General features: G+C 47.2%; 1 protein-coding gene across 3 annotated transcripts in view; it reads left to right on the top strand.

Moving 5' to 3' along the window:
* POLE (DNA polymerase epsilon, catalytic subunit) overlaps window positions 1–18852 on the top strand; it is a 57570-nt gene that overhangs the window by 29941 nt on the left and 8777 nt on the right. For 2 of the 3 annotated variants that reach the window (XM_006078253.4, XM_044930331.2), the window contains exons 30-45: window positions 4881–5093; window positions 5363–5572; window positions 5828–5971; window positions 7394–7534; window positions 7687–7840; window positions 7918–8024; window positions 8237–8413; window positions 8496–8719; window positions 8843–9063; window positions 9298–9502; window positions 10684–10857; window positions 11761–11886; window positions 14439–14571; window positions 16691–16889; window positions 18142–18273; window positions 18394–18587. In XM_006078253.4, the coding sequence (XP_006078315.2) occupies window positions 4881–5093; window positions 5363–5572; window positions 5828–5971; window positions 7394–7534; window positions 7687–7840; window positions 7918–8024; window positions 8237–8413; window positions 8496–8719; window positions 8843–9063; window positions 9298–9502; window positions 10684–10857; window positions 11761–11886; window positions 14439–14571; window positions 16691–16889; window positions 18142–18273; window positions 18394–18587 (2754 nt within the window). The remainder of the gene's footprint in view (window positions 1–4880; window positions 5094–5362; window positions 5573–5827; window positions 5972–7393; window positions 7535–7686; window positions 7841–7917; window positions 8025–8236; window positions 8414–8495; window positions 8720–8842; window positions 9064–9297; window positions 9503–10683; window positions 10858–11760; window positions 11887–14438; window positions 14572–16690; window positions 16890–18141; window positions 18274–18393; window positions 18588–18852) is intronic. The other variant, XM_006078254.4, reaches the window with a different exon arrangement.

Here is an 18852-nt window from a genome sequence, read left to right as displayed (position 1 = left end):
AATTAAGTTAAAAAGTATTAGTAATGATAACGATGATATTAAATACTACTAAAAGTAGTCAAATTTCACTAGAAATATTTAGTAATTCTAATAGTTTAGCTTCAAATTAAATAATGTGAAAATTTACTTAACTATTAGAAAAAAATTGACATCTAATCAGTTTAGGATTTTAACACATCTCTCGATTGATCAAGCAGACCGAAAACTAGTAAAAATATGTAAGGTTAGAATGACAGAATTGCTAACTAGATTTAGTTAACAAATAGAGCTTTGCACTCAGTAATTAAAGAATACACATTCTTTTTAAGAACACCTAAAATAAGACTGAATGCTGCAAAGCAAATTGTAACAGATTCCAAATAATTTGTATATATACAGATCATGTTGTTTGGAAACCATAAAGAAATATATTTATAAATAACTCATGGATCAAGAAGTCACAATGGAAATTAGAAATACTGAATGAAAATACTATTAAAATTTGTAGTTTGCAACTAAAGAAGACTATAAATAGCACATAATCTATTTTAATACATAGAAAAGAAAAACCAATAGAAAATTAAGTAACTTCCAACTGAAAAATTCAGAAACAGTAGAAACCAAGAAAGTAGAAAGAAGTTATAAAGGCAAGAGCAGCAATGAATGAAACAATGAAGCCAAAACCTTTATATTTGAAAAGACTTATGAAATAGATAAATCTTTGCCAAGATAGATATTTCAGGTTTTGTGTTAATGAAAACAGATTATCAGTGCAGCTATTATAAAGGCTAAAAAAAATAAAGACTGAATTATCTTTCCTAAACAATTGGAAAACTTAGATGGAATGGACAGTATCCTAGAAGAGTTATTCAGATTAGCCTAAGAAACAATAGAAAAACTGAACAGAACTTCAAGCATTAAAAAGAAACAAATACTGGGCCCAAATGGTTTCTCAGAGGGATTTTATCAAACTTTTAAAAAAAAATTTTTTTGGTAGTGCTGGGTCTTCGTTGCTACGTGTGGACTTCTTTAGTTGTGGCAGGTGGCGGGGGCTACTCGTCATTGTGGTATGCAGGCTTCTCATTGCGGCAGCTTCTCGAGTTGCAGAGCATGGCCTCTAGGAACATGGGCTCAGTATTTGGGGCTCCTGCGACCTAGAGTGCCACTAGTTGTGCAAGGAATGGCAGGTGTTAACTTCAGAAATCTGCTACTTTAGTGGTACAGGAATCGAACTGCTCCACATTTGGGATCCTCCCAGACCAGGGATCAAACCTGTGTCCTCTGCTTTGTCAAGCAGATTCTTCACCACTGAGCCACCAGGGAAGCCCCCTACCAAACTTTTTAAACAAATGATTCCAGAGAATTAAAAAAAAGAAGGTCCTTAACTCATTTGGTTGGTTTCGTCTGGTGGCTCAGACGGTAAAGCATCTGCCTGCAATGCGGGGGACCCAGGTTCGATTCCTGATTTGGGAAGATCCCCTGGAGAAGGAAATGGCAATCCACTCCAGCACTCTTGCCTGGAGAATCCCATGGATGGAGGATCCTGATAGGCTACAGTCCATGGGGTCGCAAAGAGTCGAACAGGACTGAGCGACTTCACTTTCACTAGCTCATTTGGTAATCTTTATAACTTTTGTTACCCTGGTAACAAACTAACAAGCCAGGAAAAGGAAGGCCATTGACAGATAGAACTATAGGTACAAAAATAGTAACAAACTAAATTTTGCACTGTGTAAAGACAGTAACATTGTGTCCAAGTATGATTTATGCAAGGAATGGCAGGTGTTAACTTCAGAAATCTGCTAATTTAGTTCATTTTAGGAAAAATCAATTCATCACGAAGAGAAGACTTATGGTGTCATTTTCAATAGAGTCAAGAAGGAACATTTGATAAACTTTAATGTCTGTTCATGATAAAACTTGGAACAGTCAAAATCAGAAAAGATGACATATTTCTCTGATAAAGTCCATCTGTTGAAACTCAATAGCACACATCATATTTAATGGCACAACATTAGAATCATTGAAGTGAGGAAGAGGAAATGGATGCCTGTTAGTTACCACCACTTCTATTCAAAATTGTTTGGAAGTCCTGGCTGGCATAATTCAACAAGAAAAAGAAGTTAAATTTTAAGGATAGAAAGATATAAAACGTCATTTGTAGGTAAATATAACTTAACACAGAAAATGTAAGGAACCCCAAAATTATTTTAACTAAGACATTTCAACAAGGTCATTAGATACAAAGCTCGTATATAAAAACCTATAGCTTTCTTTTATATTAGAGACAATTAGGAATTTTAAAAAATTGATTAATTTTTTTAAATTTTGGCTATGTGGCATGCAGGATCTTTGTTTCCCAACCAGGTATTGAACCTGCACCCTCTGCAAAGGAAGCACAGAGTTTTAACCACTGGACCACTAGAGAATTCCTTAGAAAGTATTGTTTGAAAGGTACTATTTATAATGATGGCAAGTAATATACCAAGGAATAAATCATAGTAACAAAATGTGTGTAAAACTTTTATGGAAAAAAATTATACAACTTTATTGAAGAGTAGAGAAACTCACCTAAATAAAAAAGGAGATATACCATGTTCATGGATGAAAAGATTCAATATTAGAATCCTTGGGGTGATTTGCCCCAAGGTAATTTGTAAAATTCAGTGTAATTTCAGTTAAAATATCTGCAAAAAGTTTTTTGATGGAACTTGACAATCCTAAAATTCATGTGAAGAACAAGGATAAGAAAAACAAAAACAATTTTGAAGATTAAAACGGGGAAGTTTGTCTTAGTGTGTAACAAAACTCACTCTTATTAAAGCAAGACCATGTAGCAGTGGAACTAATAATAGGGACCCTAGAAACTGATCCCAATGCACCTGGGAGCTTGGTCTATCACAGAGGTAGTGTTATACACTATTAAGGAGAATAGAGTGCTTATTCAATAAATGATGCTGGGGGAAATGTTTTTTCATATTTTAAGAACAAAGTAGCTATCTCACACTGAGTATGAAAACAAATTCCAAATAAAGATGTAAGTTGAAAAAAGAGAACTCTTTGGGGAAAAAACACAGGAGGCTATCTTTATGATGCTGGGGTAGAAAGAGCTTCTTAAGTCATAACTAAAAAAATATACATCACAAAAGAAAAGACCAATAAATTCAATTAATTAAAATATAAATTTTCTGTAGTCTGAAACAAGAAAGGCAAAATGTTGGTATTTATTGAATTTGCCTTATAAGAACATGGGTGTTCATTACTATACTTCTGTACTTTTGTAATTAAAAAACAAACTTTTTTCTACCACAGAAGTCACCATAAAACAAAGAGAAAAGTCACAATTCAAAGAAGATATTTAAAATGTACAAAGTTAGAAATGGTCCATAAACATGTATGTTATTTTTCTGTTTACTGTGTACCAAGTGATCCCAGAACCTGGCAGCTTAAATATCATGGGTTTATTATTATCTTGCACTTTTTGAGCCCTGTGGGTCTGGAATCTGGGCACAGCTTATCCAGGTCCCCTGGCCCAGGGTCTCCCGCAGACTGCAGTCAGGTGTCAGCCAGGGCTGTGCTCCCATATGAAGGCCTCCCCAGGAGGTGAGGAGGGATGTGCTCCCAGGCTCGCTCTGGTCAAGCCATCCTCGTTCCTGGCTCCACGGGCCTCTCCACAGGACAGCTCACAGCCTGGCGGCTGACTCCAGAGCAGGCCCTAGATATCAGCCAGAGAGGGTGCCCGCAGTGCAGAGGTCACTGTATTTTATAATCTAGTCTCAGAATGGCGTCCTGTCACTTTTGTTGTAATCTCTTCGTTAGAGGCAGGTCAGTCACTGGGTCCAGCCCATACTCAGGAGAGAGTCATACAGGGCATGAACAACTGGAGTTGGGGTCATTGGGGTCATTTTAGAAGACTATCTACCCCAGGGTCAACCCTACTGTTGATTAGGTAAATGCAAAATCAAATATTTAGATACCACATCACAGCAAAAAAAATGAGTGTGGTGACATCAAGTGTTAACACGTGGGGAAATAGGATCTTGCCTGTATTTCTGATGGGAGTGTGAGCACAAGGTCTTCAGGTAGCATGTGAAAGAATGGTTGGTGAACCCAGTTTCTGGTTCTGAAAGAATGGAAATGAACCATTCTTCATTTTAGAATATCATGGATAGGTCAGCTAGTTTATATGCATAATAGGGTATTCTACAGTTAGAATGAATGGACAGTGTCCACATTTATCAACAGGGATCAATCTCAAAAATGTATCATTGAGTAAAGAAAGGAAGTCACAGTATGTGTACCATGTGCCTCTATTCATATAAAACTGCAGCTGAAAGGAACAGTTTATGGGTTTATAGATTCAGAGTAAAAGTACAAAATGTGTGGGGAGTAATAGACACTTGGGGGCTGGGCTTGAGAAAGAGGGGTGCTTTACCTATGTTTTACAGTATTTCTTATTAAAAGGAGAGGGTTCTGGAGCAAACACAGAAAAATATAACATTCACTTTTTAATGGTGGTACCCAAGTGACCTTTTCTTTCTAACCTTTTCACTGTTAAAAGTTTAAAAATAGATTAGTTTGGGACTTCCCTGGTAGTCTAGTGGCTAAGACTCTGTGCTGCCAATGCAGGGGGCCCAGATTCCGTCCCCGGTCAGGAAATTAGATCCCACGTGCCATAACTAAAAGTTTGCATGCTGCAACTAAAAAGATCCCACATACCACAACTAAGACCTGGCATAGCCAAATAAATGGATTTTTTTAAATATTAAAAGAATAAGTTAGTCTGTAAATGAATGTGTTCAAATATTTTACCTTATTTAGGAGTTCACTTTTGGTGGGTTTCTAGAAGGGAGATTTATCAAGAGAGAGAGCTATTTTAAGGCTCCTTTGGATCTTTGCAGGTGGGCATGGCCCAAGCTTCAGAAGGTACGCAAAGCCTTGGCTCCCCTGACATGGAGGACTTTGGCCTCACAAAGCCACTTCACTCGGCAGTGCCCATTGCTACCAAGAGAAAGCGTATCCACTGTGAGAGGCAAGAGGGGTCGCAGGACCTGGAGCTGACGATGCCCTGGCAGGAGGTTTTGGGGCAGCCTCCAGCACTTGGAACCACCCAGGCAAGAATTCTCAGGGAGTCTGGAGTGGCTGGTGGGAGAGGGGAGCAGGGATGCTGGTCAGGCCTGACCTGTGACAAGCCATCTCCCTGTGGGGTCTCCTGAGTAGTGCAGGGGCCTAGAAATGGGGCTTGACCCCTGAGGAAGTTGGTATGGTGTGCCCAGATCTTACAGAGCTTGGGAGCTGCGAGGTTTAGTTGCTGTGGAAGGATGTTTCTGTTTTACTGTGTGCTCAGCTCTGTTTGCCATCTCCTACTCTTGACCTGTCCCAGGAAGAGTGGCTGGTCTGGCTCCAGTTCCACAAGAAGAAGTGGCAGCTGCAGGCTCAACAGCGCCTTGCTCACAAGAAGAGGCGGCGTCTGGAGGGGGCAGAGGGCGCACCAAGGCCTGGGGCCATCCGAGAGGGGCCCTCCACAGGACTGGGGGGCTTCTTTCGAAGAACGGCTCGCAGCATTCTGGACCTTCCATGGCAGATTGTGCAGGTGCAGACAGTGATCAGAGGGAGGGCAGGACACCCTGAGGGCAGGAGCATGGCTGATGGGAAGGGGTATTTGACCAGCTCACGATCCTGGGGACCTGGTCAGGAATGGGGCAGAAGGGGCGGGGCTTTACCTGTGTGCCTCTGTAAAGGAGCTGGTTCTGGAGGCCACCTGGGAGATGGCCTGTGCACAGGTATTGAGTGCTTTCTATGACAGGGTGGGACATGGAGTGCTATACGATCTGTGTTTCCTTTTCAGATCAGTGAGACCAGCCAGGCTGGCTTGTTCAGGGTATGGGCTGTCATCGGCAGTGACCTGTACTGCATCAAGCTGAACATTCCCCGGGTGTTCTACGTGAACCAGCGGGTGGCCAAAGCGGAGGAGGGCCCTTCCTATCGGAAGGTACGGGGGCAGCTCTTGTTTCTGGTCACTGAGGTCAGCGGCCTGCTCAGCCTCTGAGGTTGCCTCCACTATGGCAGAGGCCACATACAGATTCAGGCTTTGCAGATGCAAAGACCATGTGAGCTTTGTGACCTTGAGCAAGGTGTTCTGGTGCCTCCATCTCTCCTGAGAACCTTCTTGGGATGCTGCAAAAATTAATTGAAATGATGCTATGGAGCACTGAGTGAATGCTCAGTGAGGAAGCTGCGGTCCACCATTGTCCTGGTGGACCATCTCTTGTATCTGTTGTCCATGTAGCAGGGAAAGCACTAGGTGGACGTTTATCAGAGGCTGCAGGCTCTGTCTCCATAGGTTCTTCTGATGTGAACAGCTTTATTGGGGTATGCCATACAGCTCACTCAAAGTATACGACTCAGTGGCGTTTAGTGTATTCACCGAGTTATGCGGCCATCTCCCCTATCAATCTTAGAACATTTTCATCACCCCACAAAGAAACCCCAGCCCCTTAGCAGCCTTTCCCCTCTCCTAGCCCTCAGTAAGCACTGGTCCAGATTCTGCCTCTAGGTTAGCCTGCCGTGAACATTTCACATACGTGGAATCCTACAGCAGGTGGTCCTCCTCTCAGCTGGGGTGTCCTCAGAGGCTCCTGCCCAGTGTCTCCATCCGAGCTCCCAGTTAGCTCTGCCCAGGGATCATTTACTGAGCAAATGAGCACATGTCTTGGCTGGTACTAAAATTCAGTGAACAGGGTGACATCTGATTGAGGAGATGAGACTAGAGTATTTGTAACTGGCAGCTAGACAGAGGATGCTTCTGGAAAAGGTGAAATCCAGTTCCGACCAGAAGATTCAGCAGAATGTGGATCCTGGAAGAGGACAGGGAAGGAGTGGGCAACAGAGAACAGATGATTTAGGATTCTGTTGCTTTCTTAGATGTGTGTGATGTAAGTGAGTAGGAGAACATCCTTTCTTTAAGGGTGTTTTTCCCATGAGGCACCTTTCTCCTGCTTCCTCCTCGCCAAGGTACCCACACTGGCTGGACAGGGGTTCCATTCCTAGTCTTCTGTCCAGGAAAACATAGCTTCTGTCTGGGTTTTTGCTTCCTGCACCCTTAGGTTACACCCAGGAGAGAACAGAGGAAAATGTAGCAGGAGCACCTGCCCCTCACAGTCTGGGAACTTTACCACTTTTTAGAAGCCTCAGGCGGCTTCTTAAAGCCAAGCCCAGACCTTTTAATTTTACTGATAGGGAGAAATGGGCTATAGGACTTTACTCTATGGTTGTGTGCAGACATCCTAGGACCGTTTAAACAATGCATGTATGTGTGTAAGAGTGTGTGCACGTGTGTTTGCCTGTGCATTGCTGCAAACGTTACCACTTAGCTCAGTTGTGGGGTGAGGTCACTGTCACATGGTGTCACCAGGTGAATCGAGTCCTTCCTCGCTCCAATATGGTCTACAACCTCTACGAATACTCGGTGCCAGAGGACATGTACCAAGAACATATCAACGAGATCAACACTGAGCTGGCGGCACCAGACATCGAGGGCGTGTATGAGACTCAGGTGATTATTTTCCCAGCTGAATGGTGCAAGGATCCACCTAAATGGAATAGAGGGAAACAAACCCAGTCGAGGCATGAACAGGCCAGCAGCAGCAGCTGGGCCTCTGCCTTCCCCCGTCGGCCCTCACACAGCCCCTTCTGCTCCTCTTCTAGGTTCCGTTAGTGTTTCGGGCCCTGGTGCAGCTGGGCTGCGTGTGTGTGGTCAATAAACAGCTGGTGAGGCACCTTTCAGGCTGGGAAGCAGAAACCTTCACTCTTGAGCACCTGGAGATGCGCTCCTTGGCCCAGTTCAACTACCTGGAACCAGGTATGGCATGTGCCGGCCGCTCTTGCTTGGCCCTACCTCCTGCACATCTCAGGGTGACAGGCCATGTCCTCCTGCAGGGAGCATCCGCCACATCTACCTGTACCACCATGCACAGGGCCACAAGGCTCTCTTTGGCATCTTCGTACCCTCACAGCGCAAGGCGGCTGTGTTTGTGCTGGATACCGTGAGTTCCGGGCAGGCCATGGGACAGCCTCGCTGGGGGTGGCACACAGCCCCGGGCAGGAAGCTCCCGCTCCCCCCTCCCTCCCACCACTGCCTTGTTCTTGCGCGAGTGAGAAGTGGATCTGCAGAGGTAGCCCTGCCACCTATGTCCACTCGCAGGGCTGCCCCTCCTTCCCCGAGGGAAGACGGCTGACCCAGCCCTTGTTTGTCTAGGTGCGAAGCAACCAGATGCCCAGCCTCAATGCCCTGTACTCAACCGAGCACAGCCTCCTGCTGGAGAAAGTGGGCCCTGAGCTTCTGCCCCCCCAAAAACACGCTTTTGAAGTTCGTGCTGAAACAGACTTGAAGATCGTCTGCAGAGCCATCCAGCGCTTCCTGTTGACCTACAAAGTGAGTGCCATTGGGATCCCATGCTGTGAGAGGCCCCTCCCCAGGGCCTGGTCCACCTCACTGCTTCCTTCCCTGCACCCAGGAGGAGCGCCGTGGGCCGACTCTCATTGCTGTTCAGTCCAACTGGGACCTGAAGAGGCTGACTGGCGAGATCCCTGTCCTGGAGGAATTCCCACTGGTGCCTGTCCGTGTGGCTGACAAGATCAGCTATGGGGTCCTGGACTGGCAGCGCCACGGAGCCCGGCGCATGATCCGGCACTACCTCAACCTGGACACGTGTCTGTCGCAGGCCTTCGAGATGAGCAGGTGGGCCAAGGAGAGGGATGCTTCTGGCCATCTTGGTTGTCACTGGCCTCACTGGACTCTGGGGGCAAGAAGGTATTTCCCCAGTCATTTTCAACTCCTGGGGTTGACCCCATGCCCCTGCAGGTACTTCCACGTCCCCGTTGGGAATCTACCTGAGGACATCTCTACCTTTGGCTCCGACCTCTTCTTTGCCCGCCACCTCCAGCGCCACAACCACCTGCTCTGGCTCTCTCCTACGTCACGCCCTGACCTGGGTGGGAAGGAGGCTGACGACAACAGGCTCGTCATGGAGTTTGATGACCAAGCCCCTGTGGAGATCAACAGTTCCGGCTGTTACTCCACAGGTGGGTGGGCAAGGCGCACCAGGGACTGCTGTTCCTGCTATTTGTTGCCATTCTGGGCTGGTGGGAGCACCCAGATGTATTGGGCTGGGAGCTGAGCCTGCAGGGGGCCTCGGTGGGTGTGGGCTGTGCAGTCAGCTGCCCTAAACAGCAGTGATTTTTCTGAGATGGTGCTTGCTGGGATCAGGCTCCACACCCAGGAGGGGTCAGTGCACAAGCGGTGATGTCTGTGTGTAGTGTGCGTGGAACTGGATATTCAGAACCTGGCCGTCAACACCATCCTGCAGTCTCACCACGTCAATGATATGGAGGGGGCCGACAGCATTGGCATCAGCTTCGATGTGATCCAGCAGGCCTCCCTGGAGGAAATGATCACGGGCAATCAGGCTGCCAGCGCCCCTGCCAGCTATGACGAGACAGCCCTCTGCTCCAACACCTTCAGGTACCCAGGGGCTTGCCACCCTGAGAACATCACCTGCCCTTTGGTTCTTGTACCCTCAGCTCTCCAAAGGCAGAACAATAGTTTGCCTCCAGAAGGAGCAGTAGAAATCCTTTTATCCTCTGTCCTTGTTTTGGAAACTGAGAGCTAAGTCAGTGTCAGTGGGGCTTCCCTCTGCCCGGTCAGAAACCAGCACAGGGCCAGACTCCTTTCTTCGCTCATGGGTGGCACTCACAAGTGCCGCCCTCCAGGTACCAGTGACAGTTCCAGGTGCTGCCTTCTGGCCTGCTTCCTGTGGCCGGAGGTGTGCATGCAAGAAGTCGCCAATTTACTTGGGGTGTGGTTGTTCACTGAGCATCTGCTGTGGGGTACACAGCAGGATATGAACATGGGTAAAGCCACACAAAGTGGTGCGAGTTGTAAGGTATGGGTATCGGGAGAGAACTGCAGCGGTGGCACGGGCAGGGAGCGCATGCTCTCATAGCCCCACTAGGCAAGATGGCTGTCGCCCATTGTAGAAATGAGGAAACTGAGGCCCAGGCTTGTGGTCATAGTGCAGCTGAGGGGAAGGGTTGGTGCTCAAGAGCAAGTCTTGTGGTTCCCGAACTGTTTTCTACAACTGGCACCCTGTTGCCTTCTCACAGAAAGAAGACAGAACTGGAGGGAGGGGGCTTCAGGCCAGGGGACTTGTGGAAAGAAAACCTCAGCAGCCAAAATGCACGTGGTGTAGTCAGGGCCAAGGACTGTTTGGGCAGAGAAGCAGCCAGTTCAGTCCCAGAAGGTGGTGCAGTCAGACTGCAGATGACAGAATCATCACACTGGCTTTGTGATGCTGTTTGCAGAGTCATCTGGGGCGATTTAACCAGGGGCAGTTGTGATGAAGCAATCCGTCAGGACCCTGACTGGCACAAGGGAGAGGGGCCCGTGAGGTCTCTGCTGTGAGTCTCTTCCTGGTTCTCACAGCAGTGAGGTGCCTCCTTGAAGGGCACCTGCATCTTCTCAGCTCTGTCCTGGCTCTGTTGGAAAAGCCGGAAAGGCGGTGTTGAGTTGGGGGTGCAGATGAGTTACAGAGGGGCGAGGGATGGAGTCTGGACAGTGAGAAGAGAGGGTGCAGAGGCGACAGCAGAACGGTGAGGATCTGGTGCCAGCGACAGTGGGGGGCACTCTCTGAACCCCTCCTGCAGGATCCTGAAGAGCATGGTGGTGGGCTGGGTGAAGGAGATCACGCAGTACCGCAACGTCTACGCCGACAACCAGGTGATGCACTTCTACCGCTGGCTCCGGTCGCCGTCTTCACTGCTGCACGACCCTGCCCTGCACCGCACGCTGCACAGCATGATGAAGAAGCTCTTCCTTCAGTGAGTGCTGCCAGTGGCTTTCTCCAGGCTTGCTGATCCCTTGGTCCCCAAACCAGAAAGATGGCTAGTCAGCACCTCTAGATCAAGAGTCCACTTCTAGGCTCGTGGTCCATAGCGATCAGATGGGGCCCAGGAAGAGCTTAGCTGCCGTCACAGCTTCCAGAGACACGCTATATGGTGCAGAGCCTCTGCTGCTTTTTTGTAAGTCATTGCACACTGTTCTTATCATCCGGCAACCCACTTGTCTTCGTTAACAGTAGGTCTTGAAGAGCTATGTGTGGATGTACCACACTAATGGATGTTTCGGCCGCTTCCATAACTTTTGTTGTCACAGTGACCAACCAAGGAATGGTCTTGTGCATGAGGTCATGCAAACATGTCTAGAATAATCTCCAGGAAGTAACACTGCTGCAGGTCTGATGGATATTTTCAGATAAATTAAGAGAGGTAAATGCTAATTTGAATCAATATTGTCAGCTCCCTGTAAAGGTTGTACAGTTGGCTGTACTACCAACTCTTGGGAACCAGATTGGGAATGTGTGTCCCCATGCCAAGCCCCACTAACAACCTGATGGGATAAAATGCTCTCTTGGTATACCGTTAATTTGCAGTCCTAATTATGAATGAAATTGGACTTCCTTTGACCATTTTTCCATAGTTTTCTTTTGTGTTTTTCTCATTGATCTGTATGAGCTCTTTCTAGATAAAAAGTAACCATTTTTCTGTGATATGAGTTGCAGATTTTTTCCTACCTTTGTCTATGATTTTGTCTGTGGTAGGGTTTGGCCATGCAGACCTCTTTGTTGTTTGTTACTTCTGGGTTCGAGGTATATGTTCTGCTTCGGGACCATTAACTGTTTTCTCTGTGGTGTTTTGACCTTTGATTCTGAACTTGGTCTGCAGGCTCATCGCTGAGTTCAAGCGCCTGGGGTCATCGGTCGTCTATGCCAACTTCAACCGCATCATCCTCTGCACCAAGAAGCGGCGGGTGGAGGACGCCCTGGCCTACGTGGAGTACATCACCAAAAGGTGTCAGCATTCCTGTCCCCTTCATTCGTTCATGTTCTCATCTGCTCCATTTACCTGCTGCTGACAGACTTCCTTAACAAATCTTGTAGTGTGGCTTTGTTGGTAACAAATCCTTTCTGCCTTTGGGTATCTGAAAAAGCCTTTATTTCACCTTTTTTTTTGAAAGATACTTTTGCTGGGCATAGAATTGCAGATGGATATATATATATATATATATAATTTTATTTTATTTATTTATTTATTTTGGCTGTGCTGGGTCTTCATTGACTTCCCTGGTGGCTCAGACGGTAAAGCATCTGTCTACAATGCGGGAGACCTGGGTTCGATCCCTGGGTTGGGAAAATCCACTGGAGAAGGAAATCGCAGTCCACTCCAGTACTATTGCCTGGAAAATCCCATGGACAGAGGAGCCTGGTAGGCTACAGTCCATGGGGTCTCAAAGAGTCGGACACGACTGAGCGACTTCACTTTCATTTCCTTTCCTTGGGTCTTCACTGCTGCTTGGGCTTTTCTCTAGTTGCAGAGAGGGGCGCTACTCTGTGGTTGTGGTGCGCCGGCCTCTCATTGCAGTGGTTTCTCTTGTTGTGGAGCAGGCTCTAGGGTGCACCAGCTTCAGTAGTTGTGGCTCATGGGCTCAGTAATTTTGGCTATCAGGCTCTAAACCGCAGGCTCAGTAGTTGTGGTACAGGGGCCTAGTTGCTGTGCAGCATGTGGGATCTTACCAACCAGGGATGGAACCCATGTCTCCTGTGTTGTCTGATGGATTTCTTACCACTGAGCTACCAGGAAAGCCCCTAGATAGGAATTTTTTGAAAGTCCTTTTTTCCTTTTTGTGTTTCTTTTTGGATAAGTTTCTGTTGTTATATCTTTAAGCTCACTGATCTTCTAGAGTGTTTTATCTGCCATTAATCCCATCCAGTATATTTTTTATTTCAGACACGACAGTTTTCATCTCTAGAAGCTTGATTTGGGTCTCCTACATTTCTAGAGTCTGCTTAACATGTTCAGTCTTCCTTCTAGTTTTTTTTAACTCATGAAATACAATTATAATAACTATACAATTATAACTGTTCTAATGTTCTTTTCTGCTGATTATAATATCTATGTCAACTCTGATTTGTTTTCAACTGATAGAGTCTTCTCATTTGTTGTGTTTCTCTGCTTCTTTGCATACCTGGTGATACAGGCCTGGATGACAGACATTAAGAACCTTGGCTTGTCTGTCGGCTACTTTTGCATTCCTGTAAATATTCTTGAGCTTTGTGTTACTTGAAAACAGTTTGATCCTTTTGGGTATTTATTGAGATTTATAGTCAGAGCCAGAGCAATGTTTAGTCTAGGGCTCATTATTACCTCTGTTGAAGCAAGACTTCTGTGAGCACAGCCCCACATGCCCCTATGTATGAGGCTCTGACGCTGGTGGGAGCAGGTACTCAAGGCTGGTGTGATTTTCTCACACATGAGTGTGATCTGTGCTCTGCTAAGTGCTGGAGAACGAGCCACTGTACTCCCTGGGGTTCCCTCTGCAGCTCTCACCTGTCATTCTCTCAACACTGGTCCCTGTTTCCCACTCCTGGTTACCTCAGATGTCTCCTTAGTGTTATGTTTATCATCATTTTCCCTAGGAAAGTTGAGGGATAATGTGAATTCACCTTAAATTCATTTTATTTTATTTGTTTTTGAAATTTTATTTTATATTGGAGTGTAGCCAATTAACAATATTGTGATAGTTTCAGGTAGATAGCAAAGAGACTCAGCCATGCATATACATGTATCCATTCTCCCCCAAACTCCCCTCCCATGCAGGCTGCCATGTAACATTGAACAGAATTCCCTGTGCTATACAGTAGGTGCTTGTTGGTTATCTATTTTAAATATAGTAGTGTGTACATGTCTCTCCCAGTCAAGCTCCCTAACTTCCCTTCTCCCAACTCTTACGCCCAGCAACCATAAGTTAGTTCTCTTAAGTCTGTGAGTCTCTCACTGTTTTGTAAATAAGTTCATTTGTATCATTTCTTTTTAGATTCTGCATATAACGGATGTCATATGATATTTCTCCTTCTCTCACATACTTCACTCATCATGACAGTCTCTAGGTCCATTCATGTTACTGTAAATGGCATTATTTCATTCTCTTTTTATGGCCGAGTAATATTCTGTTGTCTGTATGTACCCCATCTTTACCCATTCTTCTGTTGATGGACATTCAGGTCGCTTCCACATCTTGGCTGTTGTAAACAGTGCTGCAGTGAACACTGGTGGCGTGTGTGCTTTAGAACCATGTTTTCTCTGGCTATATGCCCAGGAGTGGGATTGCAGGGTTATATGGTAACTCCATTTTCAGTTTTTTAAGGAACCTCCATACTGTTCTCCATAGTGGCCACACCAGTCATTTTCCCTAGAAAGCCTGAGGGATGATAAAATGTGAATCCACTTTAAATTCATTTTTAAAAAAGTAGAGGGTGAACAGATAATAAAAAAAAATGGAAAGTAGAGTAAAAGGGGAAGACTGTTGATTTCATTTAAGCGATTTCTGTCTTGTTTCTTTTTAGCATCCACTCTAAAGAGATCTTCCATTCTTTGACAATTTCCTTTTCTCGATGCTGGGAATTTCTTCTCTGGATGGATCCCTCTAATTATGGTGGAATCAAAGGAACTGTTCCATCTAGGATTCACTGTGGACAGGTAAGAGGTAACCAGTCTTGGAGAGCTGAGGTTGGAATCTGAAGCAACTTGAAGGGTCCACATTGTCCCTTCAGTGCACTCTTGATGGTCACAAACCGAGTTCCAGGCACGGTTCTAGGCCCCAGTCATGCAGCAGTAAACATCATGAAGTCTGTAAGGGAAAAGATCATGAACAAGCAGACAAGTAGATGTATATGGCAGCGTCGACAACAGTAAGGGCTCAGGGCAGACAAAGCTGGTAGGGGCAGAGAGGCCTGGGGCAGGGGCCAATGTGGATGGGGGTCTAGGAGTCCTCCGAGGAGGTGATGGGACCAAGATGTGAAGCTGCCTTGAGTTATGGCACAGGCAGGGTCAGTGTTCACAGATGTGGACAAAGAGCTGGCTGGAACCAGGCCACTTGGGCCCAAGGGCTATGATGGAGACTTGGCTTTTATTGACGGGGAGATTCTGAATGGGCAGGTGTCAGGGCCTGACTTCCACTTGGGTCCTGAGTGGACATTACTGCAGGATGTCAAGGTCTAAGTGGAGCCAGTTAGTGTCGGCCCAGAGGAGGATGCAGGGCAAGGCAGAGTCAGGGAGAATGACTCAGGTGGGTATTGAAGGGGATGTGGACAGGCCAGTGGGGTGATGCTTGGGACACAGGGGTGATGTCTGAGCGTGTATGTTGTGTGTGAGGGAGCTGCGCCTGGATGTGTGAACCCCAATGGATGGGGCAAGAGAGCAAGTGTGGGGAGAAGGGAGCTGTGCTTATCTGGGGCATGTGGTGTTTGCTGCCCCTATTGTTTGCTTAATGTGCACAGGTGGAGATGCAGGGGTCGGGTAGTGACTGTGCATCTTGGGTGGGGGGGCATGAAACTTGGGGTCATCTGTGAGCCTGGCAGTTGGGGCTGGTGAGATCACCTGCGGGTAAGTATGAGTTGAGAGGACAGCTCCCCCAGGGCAGGTCCCCATGGAGGAAGCTACCAGTGGGTGGGGGAGCTGGGGGGGTGGGGCCTCAGGTGTCAAAAGGAGAGCACCCCCAGAAGGAAGTCGCCATCTGCCGAGAGCAGACCAGAAGCAAAGGCTGCCCTTGGTGCTGGGGTTGGGAGGCTCACTGAGACCACATGCAAGGGAAGGAAGTGCAGGCCATGTCAACGAATAGGGGAAGGCAGGAGTAGTTGCTGCTCTTGATAAGGATGGTGGCTGTCAAGAGTTCAGATGTTGAAATGAAAAGTGCTGTATAGAAAGGGGACCTTAGTCGGGGGGGTGGCAGGGGGTCGTCCACCAGAACTAGATCTTTGGTAGAACTGATAGCTTACGATGTCAGATTCGTGATCTCCAAAGAAGAAGATTTAGTTTCGGAACCAGGGACCAGGCTTGATCACTCAAGAGCTTTTGTGTAGTAGAGTTTTATTAAAGTGAAAAAGGGACAGAGAAAGCTTCTGACATAGACATCAGAAGGGGACAGAGAGTGCCGCCCTCGCTAGTCTTAGCAAGGAAGCTATATACTTTATTACAGTAAAGGATCTTACCAGACCCACTCCCTCAATATAAGATAATAAGATTAGAACTAACAATAGAGAGGTCTTAGCAGACCCACTCCCACAACATATGTCTAAAGATAACAAGATTAGTCAGAAGGCTCTTGTTAAGGAGCAAGATACATTGTTATATTGACTAAGACAAAGCAGTGTAGAAAAAATTGTTTGTCCTTTGCTCTTCCTTGAGAGCCCCAGACCCATTTCTCCTTCTTGAGGGTCCTGGACTCCTTATCAACCTACCTAAGGATCAGTTCTCAGAACTGTGACCGTCCCAGGAAGAGATCCAGAACTCAACAAGAGAGGTGGTCACCCAGGAAGCACCCTTGATTCTTCCCTTCCTGAGAAGTGCGAATTGAATAATTTTAAAGTGAATCCTGTGAGACAGCAAATGAAAGTAACAGTCAGTGCCTTACTGAGAATATACCAGGCACATTCTGTACATGACCTTGTTCTTGGAGCTGTCCTGCAGGAATCTTGGGCTCGGGGGCTGGAACGACTAGATGAACAGGACACAAAACAGACCCAGGCTCCACTGGGACACTCCCCACCATGCGGTGCCGCAGTGGGCAGACATTACTGGGATTGTCTTTGTGTCAAAGCAGGACTCCCCAGAAGAGGGCAGAGCAGAGCAGGGGGAACCTGAGGAGGAGGAGGATGAGGACGAGGAGGAGGAGGAGGAGGACGAGGGAGGCGCACAGGAACTGGATGTCGAGGACTTGCTGGAAAACAACTGGAACATCCTGCAGTTCCTGCCCCAGGCAGCCTCCTGCCAGAGCTACTTCCTCATGATCGTTTCAGGTGAGTGGTCCACACTCACCATCACATCTGAGTCATGCGGTGGGAATAATGTGGCCCTGGTGGGAGCCTGCTCAGCGTGCGTGCCCTGGCTGCATAGCACCATGAGAGGGAGAAAGAAGACCCTCGGGCTCTGCCCAGGCCCCAGACCTCTCACAGAACCCCATGGTGAGGAAGGCTGCCCTGGGGCATCACGAAGGCTTCATGGTCCCGGCCCTGAGGTTGTGCATGTACACTTACAGTGACTAAAGGAGATTCCATGTAGAGGAGTTTCAGTTCAGTTCAGTCGCTCAGTCGTGTCCGACTCTTTGCGACCCCATGAATCTCAGCACACCAGGCCTCCCTGTCCATCACCAACTCCCAGAGTTCACTCAGACTCACGTCCATCGAGTCAGTGATGCCATCCAGCCATCTCATCCTCTACCGTCCCCTTCTCCTGCCCCCAATCCCTCCCAGCATCAGAGTCTTTTCCAGTGAGTCAACTCTTCACATGAGGCGGCCAAAGTAGAGGAGTTTAGATACTCCTAAGTCAGCTTCCCCACTGGCTGGTCTCTCAGGCTCAACTTCTAGTGTGAGAAACCCCTATATTTTCATTTGGGGCTAAAGGCATTAGTGGTCATTATTAACACCACATGGTAAATCAACTATACTTCAATCAAAATTTAAAAAAAGAAATAAAAGTTTAGTGTTTGCAAACCAAGTTATTTAGGTTGATGTGAAAAAGAAATGAGAAGTTAAGCACACATTGTAATTCAGAACTAATCAATAAAGTAGAAGAGTTGATGAAGAGCATCATAAATTGTCAGCAGACATAGATACAGGTACATCTGTGTATATAGTGACAGAGGGAGTTCTGTTGATGATTATTTTATCCCATGTCAATTTATATTTGAGTTCTTCACCTTCTCAAGTTCTCTTTTGGAACGAGTGGACCCATGGAGTTTTTGGAGAAGTGTGTTGACCCCAAGAGGCAAGGTGAGCCCTCTTTTGCACCAGTTGGTGTGAAGGTTGGTGCTCGCTGCCTTAGCTGTGCAGCAGTCTCTAAGCATGAACCTGGGCATCAGAGAGTGCCCTGATTGTTCCCATTTGTCTGATTGACTCTGGCTCATCTCAGTGCAGCAAATAGAATCATCACCAATAATGACATTTCAGCCTCGTCTGGCTAGCAGCGGGACCAGCCACAGGGTACCCCCGGATTCTGGGATGCGTGAGGTATCGCCGACTCTCGTGGCCTGAGCCTGCCCTCTCTCTGCAGCATACATCGTGGCCGTGTACCACAGCATGAAGGAGGAACTGAGGCGCAGCACCCCAGGGAGCACCCCCGTGAGGAGGAGGGGAGCCAGCCAGCTCTCCCAGGAGGCCCAGGGGGAGGCCGGAGCCCTTCCTGGTGAGCACCCTTGCTGTGTGAGGCCACCAGTGTGTGCTTCTCAGGGTCCCCATCTCCTTCCCTTGGTGTCCTTGCCGCCGTGTGAGGTAGGGAGCAGGCGCCATGTTGCTTCTTTCCCAGGAATGATCACCTTCTCACAAGATTATGTGGCAAACGAACTCACTCAGAACTTCTTCACCATCACGCAGAAGATTCAGAAGAAAGTCACAGGCTCTCGGAACTCTACTGAGCCCTCAGAAATGTTTCCTGTCCTCCCCGGTTCTCACCTGCTGCTCAATAACCCTGCTCTGGAGTTCATCAAATATGTGTGCAAGGTGAGGACACTCCCACTGATGTGTGTGCAAGTCACTCCTCTATTCCACAAACACCCACTGCACCCAGTCTGTGCAGTCTCTATGGGAAAGACCCCTGTCCTCACAGAGCTCACACTGCCCTGGAGGGCACAGGTGAGCTCAGAGAGCACAGGTGCCAAGAGGTGAGTTCAGGGCAGGGGCAGGTGAGAAAGGCCCTCTGATGGGTCCTGGGCTGAGACCACGAGGACCGAGAGGGCCTGGCAGTGGGTGGATCTGACAAAAGAAT

The sequence above is a fragment of the Bubalus bubalis genome, chromosome 17 (assembly GCF_019923935.1).
Source record: "Bubalus bubalis isolate 160015118507 breed Murrah chromosome 17, NDDB_SH_1, whole genome shotgun sequence".
In the NCBI taxonomy this organism is placed as follows: domain Eukaryota; kingdom Metazoa; phylum Chordata; class Mammalia; order Artiodactyla; family Bovidae; genus Bubalus; species Bubalus bubalis.
Note: the sequence above shows the minus strand (reverse complement) of the source record. Positions and strands in the feature narration are given on the sequence as shown.